The sequence below is a fragment of the Equus quagga genome, chromosome 12, assembly GCF_021613505.1.
Source record: "Equus quagga isolate Etosha38 chromosome 12, UCLA_HA_Equagga_1.0, whole genome shotgun sequence".
Lineage (NCBI taxonomy): Eukaryota > Metazoa > Chordata > Mammalia > Perissodactyla > Equidae > Equus > Equus quagga.
Window position 1 is genome coordinate 87588366 of NC_060278.1, and position 16352 is coordinate 87604717.

Sequence of the window (16352 nt, forward strand, 5' to 3'; positions counted from 1 at the left end):
AGTACCATGTAATTTTGCTACCATAGCTTTAACATTTAACACTGTATTAGAGTCTGTTCTTCCGGCTAGCACGTAATTGAGGTGATGAAGACAGAGACTCTATCTATCTTTCCACTATTGTATCCCCAGAGCCTGGCATGTAGTAAGTACTTAATAAATAGTTGATAGATGGTTATTAATTTAATAATTATTGATTATATACCTCTTTGTATTGGGCATCATACTAGGCATCAGAGATACAGTGGTGAGCAACACCAGACAGCTCCTGCTCTAACAGATGTCTATGTTAATTACCTATCACATACGTAGAGATAAAGCTACAAACATGGTGTTATGAAGCAGAACACGATGCTATGATTTCTCATAGCAGTGACAACGAAGCTAAGTAGGGAGAGTAGAAAGTTAATGAAGTGCAGAGAGGAAGAAAGAGGGAAGAAAGCTTCCTGCAACAGGCATAACATATATAGGCTTGTGATAAGAGGGATGAGGATGGCATGTCTGAGTTGCTGAGGGAAGTCAGATGAGGCTTGGAGAGGGTGGCAGGGCCAGACCACATAAAATCCTGTGGTCCATGTTGACGCTTTTAGAGTTTAACCCTAATTACAATGGCAAATCATTGAGTTTTAAGCTAGGACAATAGTGAAGATGGGGAAAAACGCATGAATTTGGGCCATCTGAGATAAAATCAGCAGCTTTTTGTGATGGATTAGATGTGAGGGTAAGGGACAGAGGTGCCAAGGAGGACTTGCCCAATGGACAGATGGTGGTGCCATTCACTGAGATGGGGAACAATGGTGAGGACCACACACTGGGGGTGAAAAATCACAAGTCTGATTTCAGACATGTTGAGTTTGAGGTCCTCTTAAGGATGTACATGCAGTTGTCTAAGATCTCTAGAGGTCTGTACTAAAAATACAAATTCAGGAGTCATCTATGAAAGGCTGTAATTAAAGAATGGGGGCAAGAATAAGATCAGTTAGAGAGAAAATATAAGTTGAAGAGAAAGGGCAACTCAGGATTGAAGTTTGAGGAAAGCCAACGTCTAATGGCTGGGTACAGAGACTGAGAAGGAACAGCCAGAAAATTATGGAGAGTTCTAGGTTACAGAAGCCAAGGGCAGGTTAATTCAAAAAGGAGATGGCAGTCAATAAAGAAGAGAAAACTGGTAGTGTAAGGTTCTTGAGAAGGTCACAGAAGGTGGGATCAAAGGCACAAGTGGGGGAACTGGCCTTAGACTTGAAGAGGGACAGCTGCTCTGTTATAGTGGGAGCAAAGGAGGACACTGGTAGATTTATGTCTTGGTAGTGAGAGTTGAGGGAGTTCTATTTTCTCTGTGAAGAGGTGAGAGTCTCTGCTGAGAGAGAGGCAAGAAAAGAGGGTCAGGGGGTTTAAAAAGAATAGAGAATGGGAAAAAGAGTTGACCACAGAAACACGTCTTCTCCTGCTGTGATAAGGACCCTATTCTTCTATTTGACCCACAAATAGCACCCACATCCCACTGCTAACCTTTAGTAGAGCTGGAGGCTGAAGCAGGCCGAGAGGATCGCTTACGATGTCCATTTTCCACACTTTCAGAAGCGGCAGTTGGCTCTTCAGTTCGGGAGTTTCTTCGGCTTGGGGTTTTTGACTTTTCAATTATCTCTTTGGGCTCACTGCTGACAGAGGGAAGCACAAAGTATCCAAGGAGGTGAGAGAACCAAGTCACAAAAAAAGGGCTTTTCAGATAGAGTTTCATTTATAAGGCAGCAGATTAAGAACTACATAGTTATTCTGGAGAGAAAATATTCCACCCTGGGACAATGAGCACAATTAACTGTCTACATAACTGACAATTTAAAAGTGAGTCTAGTTTGTTTCAATAGTAAAAATAAAATACTAAAGCATAACGCTGGTGAAATTGTGGGAAAACAGGTAGAAAACATTAAGAACTTGGACCAAAACTCCCAAACTTCCTCACCTGTTTTCCTAAGATAATAATATTCCCATTCAAAAATAAACAGTACCTAAAATCTAGGAAATTACTAACATATGCTGACATTTACTATGAGCCTGGTATAGTCAGATAATGGCATGATACAAGTCACATTATAGAACGTACATGGGAATATATTCACAATACACTGCTGGGTATATTGATTGCCCCTACCTCGATCCCCTTTTTTTAGTATGCAAAGATTTAAACTGGTAATATCCAGTATTGTTGAGGGCATAGGGGCAAAAACTCCTGATGGAGTGTAAACTGTGTAATCCAATGGTTCTCAACAGGAGGCAGTTTTACCTTGTAGGGGACATTTAGCAATATCCAGAGACAGTTTTGATTGTCATGACTAGGGGTGAGGGATGCTACTTGCATCTTTTGGGTAGAGGTCAGGGAAGCTACTAAACATTCCATAATGCATAAGACAGCCTCCCCCACCCCCAAAAAAGAATTATTTGATCCAAACTATCAATAATGCTGAGGCTGTGAAACAGTGGTGTGATCCTCTGGCTCAGCAATTTCACTTCTAGGTGCCTAAGAAAACAAATCTTTTCACAGAGCTCTAATTACACACAAGGATGTCAAAGCATTTTATTTTTACTAATCAAGACAGACCTAAATGCTTAACGATAGTAGATAAGTTAACTAAATCGTGGCACATCCATATGCAGTGATGAAAAAAATCATGTTACATAAGGGTATTTAATGATAAAAACTGTTGATGATACATTGTGGGGAAAAAAGTTACCAACATTATGAATAGTATAATCCCATTTTCATTACAATATATGAGTGTATATGTAACCACAAATGAATGAGTGTGAGATATATATGTATGTGTATAATGTACAGTGTTTACATATAGATATAACACTGTATCTAGTGTTTATATATAAAACATTCCATCTCTATCTGTACATATGCTCTGTGAAAAGGACCAGAAGAAGATGAACTAAAATATACACAGTGAATATTGTTGAGTCACAGGAATACTGGTTTACTGGTGAGTAATTTTCTTCTTTGTAATTCTCTGATCTGAATTTCAAGTTTTCTTTTTTTTAAAACTTAATTTTAGTGAGGTAAGATTGGTTTATAACATTATATAAATTTCAGGTATACATCATTATAAACTTTTGTGTAGGCCACATCATGTTCACCACCCAAAGTCTAGTTGCCATCTGTCACTGTACACATGTGGCCTTTCACCCCTTTTGCCCTTCTCCTTCTCCCTCTGGTAACTACCAATTTATTCTCTGTCTATGTGTTTGTTTCTTGTTGCTGTTGTTTTATCTTCCACACGAGTGAAATCATATGGTATTTATCTACAGATGATATTTCTAGAGAGGTAACAATGTAGTAAAGACTAGACTAGCTATTGCTGGTTTTGAAGATGAAGTGGGCCATGAGCCAAAAAATGTTGGAAGCCTCTAAAAGCTGGAGAAGTCAAGTTTTCTTTAATAAATTTCTTACTACTTTCATGGTTCAAAAAACGCATGTTAAAATCATTAGGAAAAAAAGAAGCTGATTAAACTTGCTTGTAAGGCATGGAACTGAAACAAAAGTAACGCAACAAAACAAGAAAACAACTGGTCAAAGTGATGCCTCTTCTGGGAAGTCTTCCATGACCTCACTCCCTAAGTGGAGTTGTCTCTTCTGTCTTTTGGGTTCACAGTCTGTATCTGGCGTTCTAGAGCACCCATCAGACTGTACAGCATGTTTTATTTTAACATCTTGTGCTTCCACTACATTGTGAGCTCTTTAAGGGCATGAACCACGGCCTGACTATCAACTATCCCTACTCCTCCACTGCTCACTCATGCCAGAGGAGCCTTTGCTAGTGGCACTATGGCTGGGAATTTGGCCACACTGTTCATTACCCTAGCTTTATGTCTACCAAATACCCAATAAACCAAGGCAAGTCAAGGAGAGGTGAGACAGGAGCTGGGGTGGATTTACGAGTCAGGGGGATTTACACATCCTTTTAGAGGTGGTGAGGATGGCTTTCTGGCTAGGAGCCCAGAAAATGGTCAAAGCTTCTGAGGAAGTAAGATTCCTAATGAAGGTACCTCTTTCTCCTGGCAAAACAAAAGCCACAGCAATACTGTCCTGCTATTTATATGGTCAATGCTCAGGCAGGTCTGGAAACAAACACCCACAGGGTATTTTTGGTCTGATTATCTTCCTTCTCTAGCCACATAGTTGTATATGCTTGAGAAATGCAAATGAATTCAAATATTAGCCCAATCCAAATAAAACTAGACAGGCAGAGTAGTGTAGTAGGAATAACAATGAATTTGGAGTCAGAAGAACAGGGGTCAAGTCTTAGCTACGCATTTACTGGCCATGATATTTAATTTTCTCTATGCTTTCTTATTTTATTTTTGCTGAGGAAGATTAGCCCTGACCTAACACCTGTGCCAACCTTCCTCTACTTTATATGTGGGTTGCAGCCACAGCATGGCTGACAAGTGGTGTAGGTCTGCACCTGGGATCTGAACCTGTGAACCCAGGCTGCCAAAGTGGAACGTGCCGTACTTAACTATTACGCCACAGGGCCAGCCCCTCCATGCTTCAGATTCTTGTTCTATAAATCCCCATCTTTTGTGCCACAATACGTTAAGTGTAAGGGCTCTGGAGTCAGATGGTCTGGGTTTGAATCTCACCTTCACTATTTATTAAATCTGTGGTTTTAGGCAATTTAGTTAACCTCTCTGAGCTTTAGGTTCCTTATCTGTAAGACAGAATTTACTTTCCTAATAGATACTGTGAAAATTAAACGACATAATACATCCAGGGGACTTGGAGGCCAGTACATGGCATGCAGTAGCATTCAAATAAACGTTGGCTATTATTACCACCTCACAGGGTTGAAAGAGGATTAAATGAGAAAATGACTGTGAAGGTATTTTACAAACTAAGTTGATGTACAAATATGATAAATTCTTTAAAATGTTATCTAGCGCATTCCTACACTAAAAAAGGAATGACTTTTGGAAAATACTACTACTCTTCTCCTTGGGGCAAATGAGGTTGAAGCCACAGTTCTATTTATATTTTGTTAGGTTATGTGGGGCAGCATAGTATAACAGAAAAGGTGTGGTTTTTGGCATGAGACCCTGCCTGTCTTTCTCTCTCACTTGCCTTGAGGATCAAACAGATACACTTCAGAAGGTATTGCAAGGACTATTATTAATGACAATAAGAGCAACAGCTCCTATATTGAACATTTACTATTTTCTCACTATACTGAGTGCTTAACATGTTATCTCATTGTTTTCAAAACCACCACAAAATGGTAGAAACTCAGCCACCAAGTTTTATTGAGAAATGTTACCTCTGAGGGCTTAGGACTCATGACAGCTCCCTGCTTCAGCAGGAAAAACAGACTGGTAGAAAGAGTGAAGGGAAAGGACAAGGTGAGGAGAGGTTTAAAGGCTGAGAAAGCTGACACTCTTCAAATAGGCTTATGCCGTATTCATGCTAATTCTGCAGAAATGATCATCTTACCTTTGTCCAGAGACTATGGCAGCATTTGCCTCGAGTTCTGTAAAAAATACAAAGGACAGAAATGAGATGTGGGAGCTTCTGGTGTATAGGTCCACAGGAAGAAGCTCGGTGTCTACACAAATTCTGAATGCCCTATTTAGGTTAACGTGTCTCCATACCCAGGAAGATCCTCACCCTACATGGTATAGAGACAGAGTTGGCACGGACACAACTCAGTTGTCTGGGGCATAAGACACTTACTCAGTCTATTTTTATTTCTACTCTGCACTGTGAAACAATCCTGTTTGGATCAACAGAACTAAATTCACACTGCCTGGTTCATATTTCACCCAGCTATAACTAGGTTAGTAAAATAAACCTCTTCCTCTCATATAGAAGAGATTGTTTTCATTCTTAGAATATCTCCACCCTCTTGACATTATTTTTTTAAAGACAGTAATCTTCAAACATGTCTTAAACATATATTTAGGATGCATTCTCCTCCGAAGGACTTCCTCATTAAGTTTTAGAGGGCAGACTGCTTTGCTTTGAGATGTCGCCTACAGACCCTGTTATGTTCTCTCTTTTGCAACTTCCCAGCAATGCCGTCTAAGAAAGCAAAATCTCAGTAATTTGTCTAGCAGGGTTTTGCTTAGATGAGCATCCTATGGGTTTACTAGGCACTTCTTTCTCAGCAACAACAGAAAAAATCTTCTTCCTCCATTATATATCTTTAGGTAGTTCCATCTTTTCCAAAAGACCTTCCCTGATGCACCAGATAGCAGTGATCTCTCCTGCCTCTGGTCTACCACAGCCCTGTGCCTGTACCTGTCCCCACTTTTAGGGAATTCAACACCTTAGACTCAGTGTACATGTCTAACCTACCCTACTGATTACACAGTAACCTCCTTGAAGGCAGTGAAGTCAGAGTGTCTTGGTTAAAAGTTTGACCTCATTGTTAGTCAGGTGACCTTGGGGAAATTACTTGACCTATCTGTGCTCAAAGCTGCATCTAAAAAATGGGGATAACCACTTTACCCACTTCGAAGTTAAGAAGATTAAGCAAAATAACATAAAAAATTTAGCACAGGGGCCAGCCCTGTGGCTGAGTGGTTGGGTTCGCGCGTTCTGCTTCGGCGACCCAGGGTTTCACCAGTTCGAGTCCTGGGCGCGGACATGGCACTGCTCATCTAGCCATGCTGAGGCGGCATCCAACATGCCACAACTAGAGGGACCCACAACTAAAAATACACAACTATGTGCTGGGAGCCTTTGGGGAGAAAAAGGAAAAATAAAATCTTAAAAAAAAAAAAATTAGTACAGCACCTGATGCTCAGTAGGAACTCAATGTTAGCTATTATTATTATTGCTATGATGCGCACATTGATGCAGCCTTCCTGTGAGGAGGCTGGACCACTCTGCCTTCAATGTAAGATGCCGGCAGAAGAGAATACTTGCTTCTCACTTGCTATTTAGCTTCCCATATCTAACTCATAAAACCTGGAAACCCCTTCGCAAGAAACAGATACCAGCTCACTGAGTCTCTGCTGCCTTGCTGGCTCTGCTGGAACAAAGAAACTCAGGTAATATGTGCTCAAACATGAAAAGGGCTCAAGTCAAAAGAGACTGATAACAAAAAAATCTTGATTAGTTTGCTCTTTTGAACAAAATTCAATGCTTTTGAAAATTTTAACACTATCACAGCTAATTCGTATAAAGGAATTTGGTGAGGGCAATTAGTGACGTAGGGGGTATTTTAAGGAGATTCACTTAAGCCAAACTTTTTAAAGGAACAGGACTCTTCGGCCAACTATGCTGAGAAGGAGGACATATGAGATGGTAAAGCCCATTTTCTGGAGAAAGGAGCTGGGGCAGGAAATGGAATTCCACTCCCCCTTCTAGTTGTTCCTTTTCTCACCAAAAATGAGTTTTACCATCTGATCCTTTCTCTGAATAATTTGCTCCATGCTCCCCTTCTCAGATACTAGCACGATGTCAGGCATCATGTGAGCAGTTGGTAGCAAAGGAAGAATCTGGGTAGCTGAAATGGTTTTTGCTTATCCATTTTTTCCGGAGGACTGTTTTTACCCAAAAAATGTGTCGTGGAAAGTACTATCCATCACACAGGACACAGCATCCTGAAGCAGGTTTTAAAATAATCACAAGTTATACCTTACTTTTATGGCTTAGACTCACAAAATTAAATACGGTTGTACTGTTGGTTTTTTTCTTACTAATTTTGTCAAGTGTGTGAATTGTACTGTCAGTGAGATTCTGACTTCCTTGTGGAAAGCAGTCATGCCTTGCTTTTTTTTTGTACCCTTCAATGACCTACAATGACAAAGAGCCAGGCAAGACTAAACTGTAACATATCTATGATATTTATCTGCTTTAGCAGTTTAATTTATGAAGGCAGTGTGCTGTTATTGCCATCAAGATCCTCATGTGCTCAGAGCTGACCCAGCATCCTACAGCAGTTACTTGTCAGATTACCATGGACTCCATCTTTCAGAAACACCATCCCTAGTGCTATTTACAATATCTTGGTCATGGGAAGAAACTGAATGCCATCCAGAGATGACTGAAATGACTCTAACTCCCTGGAGGGACAGCTGCCTCACTGTAGCAGAGGTTCTCAGAACAAGCCTCCACTCCTGTCATAATGCAATTATTATCTTGGTGCAGTAACTCTTGCCACTCCAGTGAGTTATCATATACTAGTCAGTCAGCTGCCAGCTATGGGTGCCAGGGTCATGGAACAGGGCAAACTCTGCAATGGAAACCATCCACGGCTGGGTGGTAGACAGACAATGGGCACCGAGATGCCCTTCTTGAGTTCCCTGGCTGACACTAGGAATGCGTAAGAAGCAAGCCAGTCAGGGGGAAAATAACCTCAAATAGTACTGCACAAGCTCTGCCACTCAACTGAAGTCTGCGCTGAAGCAAATAGGTAAGATGGTTTCAGCCACTTCCCGGCACACTGAGGACAGCAGTAGTTCCTTCACATTTAACCCATTCCACTCCGAGAAGTTTTTCTAAAGTGTGCCTTACCTGGTCTGGCAACAGACCCCTGCAGTGCTGTAGCTGGAGTTTCCTTTGGGACTAAACTCTGTGAAGGGGCTAAGACAAGAAAAAAAATACAGGCCTTTTACTTTCTTTTCTAAACAAAACAGAAAGCATTGACTGAATCAAGGGCTAAGTAACTGGTGAAATACACATACTCTTAAAGAGTAGTACTTAAATTTGGCTTTGAAAGTACATTTCAAAACTTTTGATTTAAAAATTATCTATTATAACACTTAGTGAGAAAGAATACCACTAGGGATACTTGTTTCTCCTTTTTGTGTGTACAAAAATCAAGGAAGGAGGTAGCCATGAGGACAACAGCACCTGTAATTTTTGCTTCTTGGGGTCAAGTGCTGTCCAGTACTCTAAAAAATCCCAAAGCATACCTTAGTAGGCAACCCAAACCACTTTTGGAGGAACAATTACACAGTTGACCTTAGCGTTTAAAAAACTATGTCTCATCCCTCCAAAGACTAGTCCTTGAGACCTAAAATGAAGCATACTTTATTTTGTACTTTTCTACAGCACCTGGCAAGAGTGATGGACATAAAGCAGGTATATAATTCATACTTAATGAATAAATAAATTCAATATGTTACTTAACAAACAGTTACCAAGGGGTAAGGCACTTACTAGGGACAAGGCACTGTGCCAAGCACCCTTAGAGATCAAATTACATCCTTCTTTCCCATCAGGAACTCAGTCTAGTATTAAAGATAAGATATGGTATAACACATATGTTACACTGGAGTGCACTGTGATGTTATATGAAGGAGATTCGTAAGGTAGCAAGTGTTACAGCACTCCAAAACAAGGGAGAACAATTCTAGGTTAAGAAATCTGAAGGTACATTAAAGGGAGAAACATCAGAATTAGGCTTTGAAGGACAGAGAGAACTTAGGCCCTTGAAGAGGAATGGAATAGAATACACAATGTACTCCAGAATGGAAACTTAATGGATCACACAGTAAGGATTAAGGACACAGATATGCCACAATCACTCAAGGGTATGTCCTCCCATCTTGACACTTCAGTCTAACATGCTAAATCAACTGTGCAAAAGTAAGTTTTACCCTCTTGAGGAGACTATGAATTTTGTAGGTTTCTCTCCATGTGTAGTCAATAATTCATTTGTGTTAAGAATTTATTTTGGATGCATATCTGATAAAGCGTAAAATGATATTTAACTTCTACTTTTTTTAACTCCAGTACTGGTTTTTCACATTTTCAAGGTAAAAGTACAGCAGCCCTTGAAAAAGAATGGAATTATCTTAACTAAAACTGAGAATTTTTTCCAACTGTTGGTTCATCTCCCCAAGTCTCACATATTTCTCTAGGATTATATATATCCAGAAAAAAATATTTTTGAATTGCTTCGTCATTTTTCTCTTGGTACCTGAGGGGAAGGTTCTCTGAAAGGAAGTAGAGTGGAAACATTTAATAGCAGAGAGTATTATTTTAGTCACATCAGGTTTCTTTTTAATTCTTAGGGCTCACCTACATCAACACAACTGGAACAACAAACCTAAAGCACCCAGCTCTGTGAAGCCTGTCTGCTGCAAGGGCAGCGAACTCCTTGAGGGCCTTTATCCCTTCCTGTATCTCTAGCATTCAAGTGAAGAGGCAGAGAGAAGGGAAATTAACCTTTCCAGAGTTCTGTGTGAGGCAGTGTGTGGCCACTTTACGGTAAGCTCGCTCACTGAATCTTCATATAAATTCTGGGAGATAGGAATTACAATCTCCATTTTACAGGTGAAGTACATGGCTTATGAGAGGTTAAAGACTTTATCCAACTGTGATTGATAACCAGTGGAGCTAGAATTTGAACTCTGATCTTACCCTGAAGCTTGTGTTCTTTCTGCCCCTCCTCCTGGGTGCTTACCACTCAGTGGTAGGCATTGGAAGCATTTTAGCTGCATAAACAAGATAGGCACTATTAGCTGGCCTAGGATATAGCAAAGGTCCTTCCCAGCTTTGGCAGTGTGTGACTGATCCCATTCTAGGGAAACAGAACTTCTGTACCATTTAAGCCTCACAGAAGGAAGAACGTGAGTGTGAAGGCGTAAGGGAAGGAAGGGAGGAGTAAGGACACCTACGCTCCATCAGTAGCCCACCTTAACAGTACAAGGAAACAATCTGAACCACACATACATGAATGGAATGGTGTAATTCACAGAAAGACTGCATCAAAAAGAAACTGGTAATAACAAACTTTTACCATTTGTTGAACGATTACAACATTCTAGTCCTGTGCTAAGCATGTTATATGCATTATCTTATTGAATTCTTACAACCACTATTGAACTCATATTACAAAGGAGGAAAGTGAAGTTTGGAGTAGCTAAGTAACTTGCCTAAGCCCATATAGCTGGTAAATGCTGGTGCTGTGATACCAACCCAAGTCTATCTGTCTCTCAACCACTTTGCTCCTCCAGTGTCTATTATCATGAAACCTGGTTTTCTGGAAAGCTCTCCTCTGGAGTAGCCAGTCAGTATGGAAGAGTCCCTGGGATAGAGTACAATGAGGAAGGGGCTATGAGAACCCTGCTCTGAACTGTTGAGAGCAAGTCTTTGTCATGGTGAGGAGAACCTGCAGAAGCTGCTGTTCACATTTAAGAGACAATGTCAAACTGTAGGTTCATAGTATAGACTTTGAACAAATACTGAACTTCTCTGAGCTTCAATCTTCTCACCCATAGAATGGGGTTAGGGCTACCTGATATGGTTGGTATGAAGATGATGCAAAATAACATATGTAAAAATGCTTACTTGTAAAATGAAAAACTTTATATAAATGAAAGGTGTATCACTTCAGGACCTGAGAGAGAACCATGTTAATGAATGTAAACTTAACATGAGATTTTAAAAGTATATTTCCCAGCGTACTTCCAATAAACAAAACCACCACTATTGCCATTTAGCCCATTCTTCTTCCTCCAAGTAGAAAAGGAGCCATGCTTTCTCTTGTGGGATAGGTCATCAAAAAACTGACATTAGGAGATGATGCCAGGCCCCGAGTACATACCTATGCTGGGCAGAAGCTCTGGATGGGATCCCACCTTCTCCTCCACTAGGCCACCCGCAAGTGGCTCAGATGCTATGCCAACATGATTGTTTTTTGTGGTCGGCGCCGCGGAGATGAGCTCAGAGGGTACCAGAGTGGTTACTATTGAGCGTACACTGGTGGGGAGAGTACCGCCAGGTAAGCTGGGTCCTGCTGAGGTGGAGCCCGGGCCCACAGGGCTAGAGGTCATTTTTAGCAGAGTGGGTGCTGGGGGCGTTGGGGTTTTACTGTCCAGCTCTGTGGATAATTGCTCTGTTCCCATGAGCCCTGGAGCTGTGGTCTCTAGCCCTTGGCCTTCAGTCTCTCCATCTGCACCATATTGCTCTTCCCCTTTCTCAAGAGAGCCTGTAACTTTCTTACACGCCTTGGTCAGCAAAATCTGGCCGATTTTGTCCACTTTTCCTTTGCCCTTACTAGATGAGACTGGGCTTCGCCGGTTGACAGAGGAGCCTGGACTATTAGTCAAAAGGGGAGAAACCATTGTGGTTGACTGTGAAGAGGGCAGAGTGCTCTGATCTGCTGAGGTGCTCACCTGAGGACTGACCTCATCTGGATTCAATTCTTTCACTTGCTGGACAGGGGGATGAGGAGGGACAACTGGAGAAGTTGTACAAGGAGGGGAAGGAAGCTGGACAGGGGTGGCTCGTGAATTAAGGACCAAGGGTCGACCTGTCTGTATGTTTGGAGCAGGACTACTGGAGGGGACATTAGGTGGTACAGGAGCAGAAGAAAACTTTATGTTCTGAGGTATGTGTAAAGGGCCAACAACTGCAACAGAGGGAGGCATCAAGCCAGAGCTGGTTGTCAGTGGGGCTGCAGGAATTGTGCTTGGCTGTGATCCTTTCATTACCTGAATTATTGAGGATGAATTGATAAAGACAGGTGTAATAAACTGAGGCCGGGCATTAGACTGAGCAGCTGACTGTCCCTCAGAAACCATAACCTTGCTACCCACATTGGGCATTGTGACGACTGTTGACATTAATGCAGACTGCAGGTGAGTTGGCAGAGCTGCTGATGTGTTAGCTGAAGTTGTGATGGGATTGGAAGTTACGAAAACAGTTATCTGATTTGGGGGCAAGGGAGTAGAAATGGAGGAAGAGCTGACAGGTCTTGGCATTACTGGAGGGATGCTTGGTGCAACATTAGAACTGACCTCACTCAATTCTGGATGCACAAGGGTTGAACACGGCTCATTACTGTGAGGTAAATTTAGGGAATTAGAGGGTTCTTTAGAAGAAGACGGATCCTGCAGTGTGGGAATGACAGATGCTTTTTTCAGGTCTTCCCCAGAAACTATTGGAGGTGTTACTTCCAAATCTGTAAGCCCAGGAGGTTTAATGGTCACATTAGGAGCTCCGGAGTTGTCAAGAAGTTGACTTAACGATGTTGGTGCTTCCCTCATAGCAGGAGACACCAAATTTTTGTTCTCTTCGACACCTGTAAGTTTGTTAGGATCCGAAGGTTGATCCTTTTTGGATTGATCTTCAGGGATAACCATTTTAACTTCTTGAGCAGGGACTGCTTTTAGCTCAATGTTTACCTGCTCCTTCCTACCCTGGGAATTCTGGCAATCGCTGTCCTGAGGCACATTCAAGCTCTCCTTGTTATCCTCGAGAACACCTCCCACTGCAGCCACAGGCATGGTAGGATTCTGAGGATTCAGCCCACAGTTGTTAGGGAAGCTCCCAGGTACAGGGGGATTGGCCAAGGGAGTAGGACTGACCAATACGTTTCTTGGCAACTCCACGTTCTGCAACAGGGCTGCATTTGTTTGAGAGGCCAGGGTAAGTTTAGGGGCTTTTGAATTTTGTCTCCCAGGACTTGGGGTAGTTTTCCTACTGGAACCAGGACTAGACCTGCGACTGTTGCTTGGACTTGCCCGTTTTGTTGCTCCAGTATTAGACTGCTTTCCGGAATTCACCACCACAGAATCTAATTTGTGAGTTTGTGGGGCAGCAAAATTGGAAGGATTATTCATGGTAAGATTTGAAGGTGCTTGCCCGATGGCCTTCAAGGTTGTTGGATTTAAGCCCTGTTGATCAAAGCCTCTGTTTAAATTTGGCCTAGGAGGTAAAGGAATATTAATCTGTGGGGGGAAGAGTCCTGCTATGGAGGCATTGAGTCTTTCTGGTGATAGACTGATTTCTGAAGGTTCTGTGCTGGGTGGGCGGTTGTTAGGTGTCTGAGGATAATAGGGCCTGGGGCTGGCTCTGTTTGGTGTTTTAGGCCTAGATGTTTGGGTTGGAGCAGCCACATTTGGAAAGTGGTGGCCATGAGAGCTGGGCAGAGAATTTACAGAGGGTTGCTGGGGAGTTGCACCTTGAGTTGCTGAAAGGGGTGATGGTCCAGGTTTTGGCCCTGTCATCATTAACTGATTCTGGGAAACCACTAAATGTGAAGGCATGTTATTTGGGCCTCCTGACACAGATGGTACTTCACTGCCACTCGCTTCAGGGAGTGAGGACATCTCTCCCAGTGGTGAGCTGGAAGGATTCTGGGGGTTCTCTTGGTATATCATTTTCCTTGAATTGCTTCCCAAAGGAGTATTCACAGGCATTGGCATTCTTTGTTTATCAGGTGACGGCGGCACAGAGGCAGGTGCTTGCAAACTGACCATGACAGGCACACTGCCACTCTGTTGCATGGGCATTCTTTGGGAATCTGGGTTCAGGGGGCCCCTTGGGGGATGAACATTTTGGGAGACTGGAAGCCTAACTGATTTGGGGTCCTGTTGCATCATAAGCATCATCATCATTTGTTGCTGCTGCTGCTGTTGTTGCTGCTGCTGAGACTGTGGTTGATTGGGAGGTGGTGGCTGCTGCTGCTGCGGTGGCAGTTGTGGTTGTGGTTGCTGCTGTGGTGGCTGTGGTGGGGGTGCCACATGCTGCATGAGCTGAGGAGGCATCTGCTGATGTGGCCTCTGTTCAACTGGTTGAGAAGGATAACCTAAAACGAGCCCCCAAAATCAGGGAAGTTAGATTTTCAGCAAAAAAGCTTTGCTACCTTTAGAGTATAGCCAAGCAATACTCATCTAGGTGGCACAGACTGTGCACAAACAGCTCAGGCATGCCTGCTCCCAGGGGGGAAGGGGCAGCCCCTCATTATTTGACATAAGCAGATGCTTAAGCAAAAACTGCTTGAGGAAGCAAAAAGCAAAGCATCAAGAACCTGGAGCTCCTCAGTCTTCAGGGTCTGAATGAGATATTACTGTGCTAAGACTCTAACAGATAGACACTGTGCTATGTACTGAAAATGGCCAAGTTTATACCAGCCAAAGGTTCAGATGAAATGAGAAAAACTCCATCACCAGCAAGAAACTGACCACCCAGCACTGGGGTCTCATTCAGGCATAATAAATATTTCACTGTACTCGTGAATGAAGTAAAGCATTTAGGATTCACTTTTTCTGTTAGCAAAGATTAATTTTTTTAAGACTTGGTTTTGTTGAAAACACGAGCATTGAAGATAGGCTTTTTATTCTTTCAACAGAAGTAAAAAATAAATTCTAGGGTTTAATTCCTTAAGAAAGAGAGATTTAAAATTACTCCAATCCATTGGCTACACACACCATGCTGCATCCTTCAGGGGATGCAACTGGATGCATCACCTGCATTCAGCTTGAGGGAACCCAATTGAATTAAACTGCCTCTCCAATGTAAACCAGTTTAATAAATAGTAGGAGCTAATGAGCTGATGTACACATTGTAAATAAAATGAAGTTTTTATGGATACACCGAAGTTTTTATGGATATTAATTTCCATTTACTTTCTTACATGTAAAATTGTATTTGGATAAATATTTTCTATGAATCCACAGTTGGAGAATAAGTAAGCCAGAAGCAGAGCCCTCAGGAATAAAAAATAATTTCAGTAAAAGAACTCTGAGGGACAATATCTTACAGATTTGCAGAAGGCAACATCTCAAATGATTCTTTCTTTTGTGAAGATTTTACTTGGCATTTTAGAACTCAAACCTTATACAATCAGTGGAAAGGATGGAAAGATCATTAAATTAACCAAGAATAAAGGTGGTTCAGTAGGAAAAAGTGGGCATATAGCTGGGATACAATTTTATAAACTAGATTTATTCCATCGTTGCATGAAAAGTACATTAGAAAAGTTTTAAAGATAAAAGATACCAAAGAGAGCAGAATAGACATTACAGCAACCTTTTGAAAGTAACAGTTAAAGGCATGGTTGCCATAAAGGTTCCAGAAGCTGGAGGTAGCGGTCCAAAGGGCACTAATGATAAGAAGACAGACTGGGGTTACCGTGACAGAATGGTGGTAAGGGAGAGCCAGGACACACACAGTGCCTATAACATTATGAAAAAACAAATTTATTAATCAAGGGATGCAAACTCATAAGCCTTCAGGGGCCAGGCTGGTAGCGAAGAAGAGAAGTGGGCTGGTATAAGACAGTAGTAGTCCTGTGGACATAGCCAAACTGTAGTGGATGCTCTGTCCAAAGGCATTTAAGTTCAGGTTTTTGTTTGGTTTAAGACACTGCATGACAATTCAAACACATTATAGGCCAAATTCAGCCTGCAGGCTCCCAGTTTGCAAACTGCAGAAAGGAAGCAATAATGTGCAAGGGCCCCTGGGATTCATATAAGAAAAATTCAGATGTGTCGGAGTGAAGAAGGTACCTCCCAGTTCATAATGCCTTCCGGACATACCCACCAGAGACTGGTGACCTCCCAGCCTCAATTGCACTGCTGCCAACTCACTGATAGGAACTGTAGTGTGCCCGAAC

The 16352-nt window shown here is 42.0% G+C and overlaps 1 protein-coding gene across 9 annotated transcripts in view; it reads right to left on the bottom strand.

Annotated features, from left to right (window-relative positions):
* Positions 1-16352, bottom strand: part of NCOA6 (nuclear receptor coactivator 6) — a 104613-nt gene that overhangs the window by 6994 nt on the left and 81267 nt on the right. For 8 of the 9 annotated variants that reach the window (XM_046678261.1, XM_046678262.1, XM_046678268.1 and 5 more), the window contains 4 exons: positions 11556-14543; positions 8516-8584; positions 5486-5522; positions 1507-1655 (listed from right to left, as the gene is read on the bottom strand). In XM_046678261.1, the coding sequence (XP_046534217.1) occupies positions 1507-1655; positions 5486-5522; positions 8516-8584; positions 11556-14543 (3243 nt within the window). The remainder of the gene's footprint in view (positions 1-1506; positions 1656-5485; positions 5523-8515; positions 8585-11555; positions 14544-16352) is intronic. The other variant, XM_046678265.1, reaches the window with a different exon arrangement.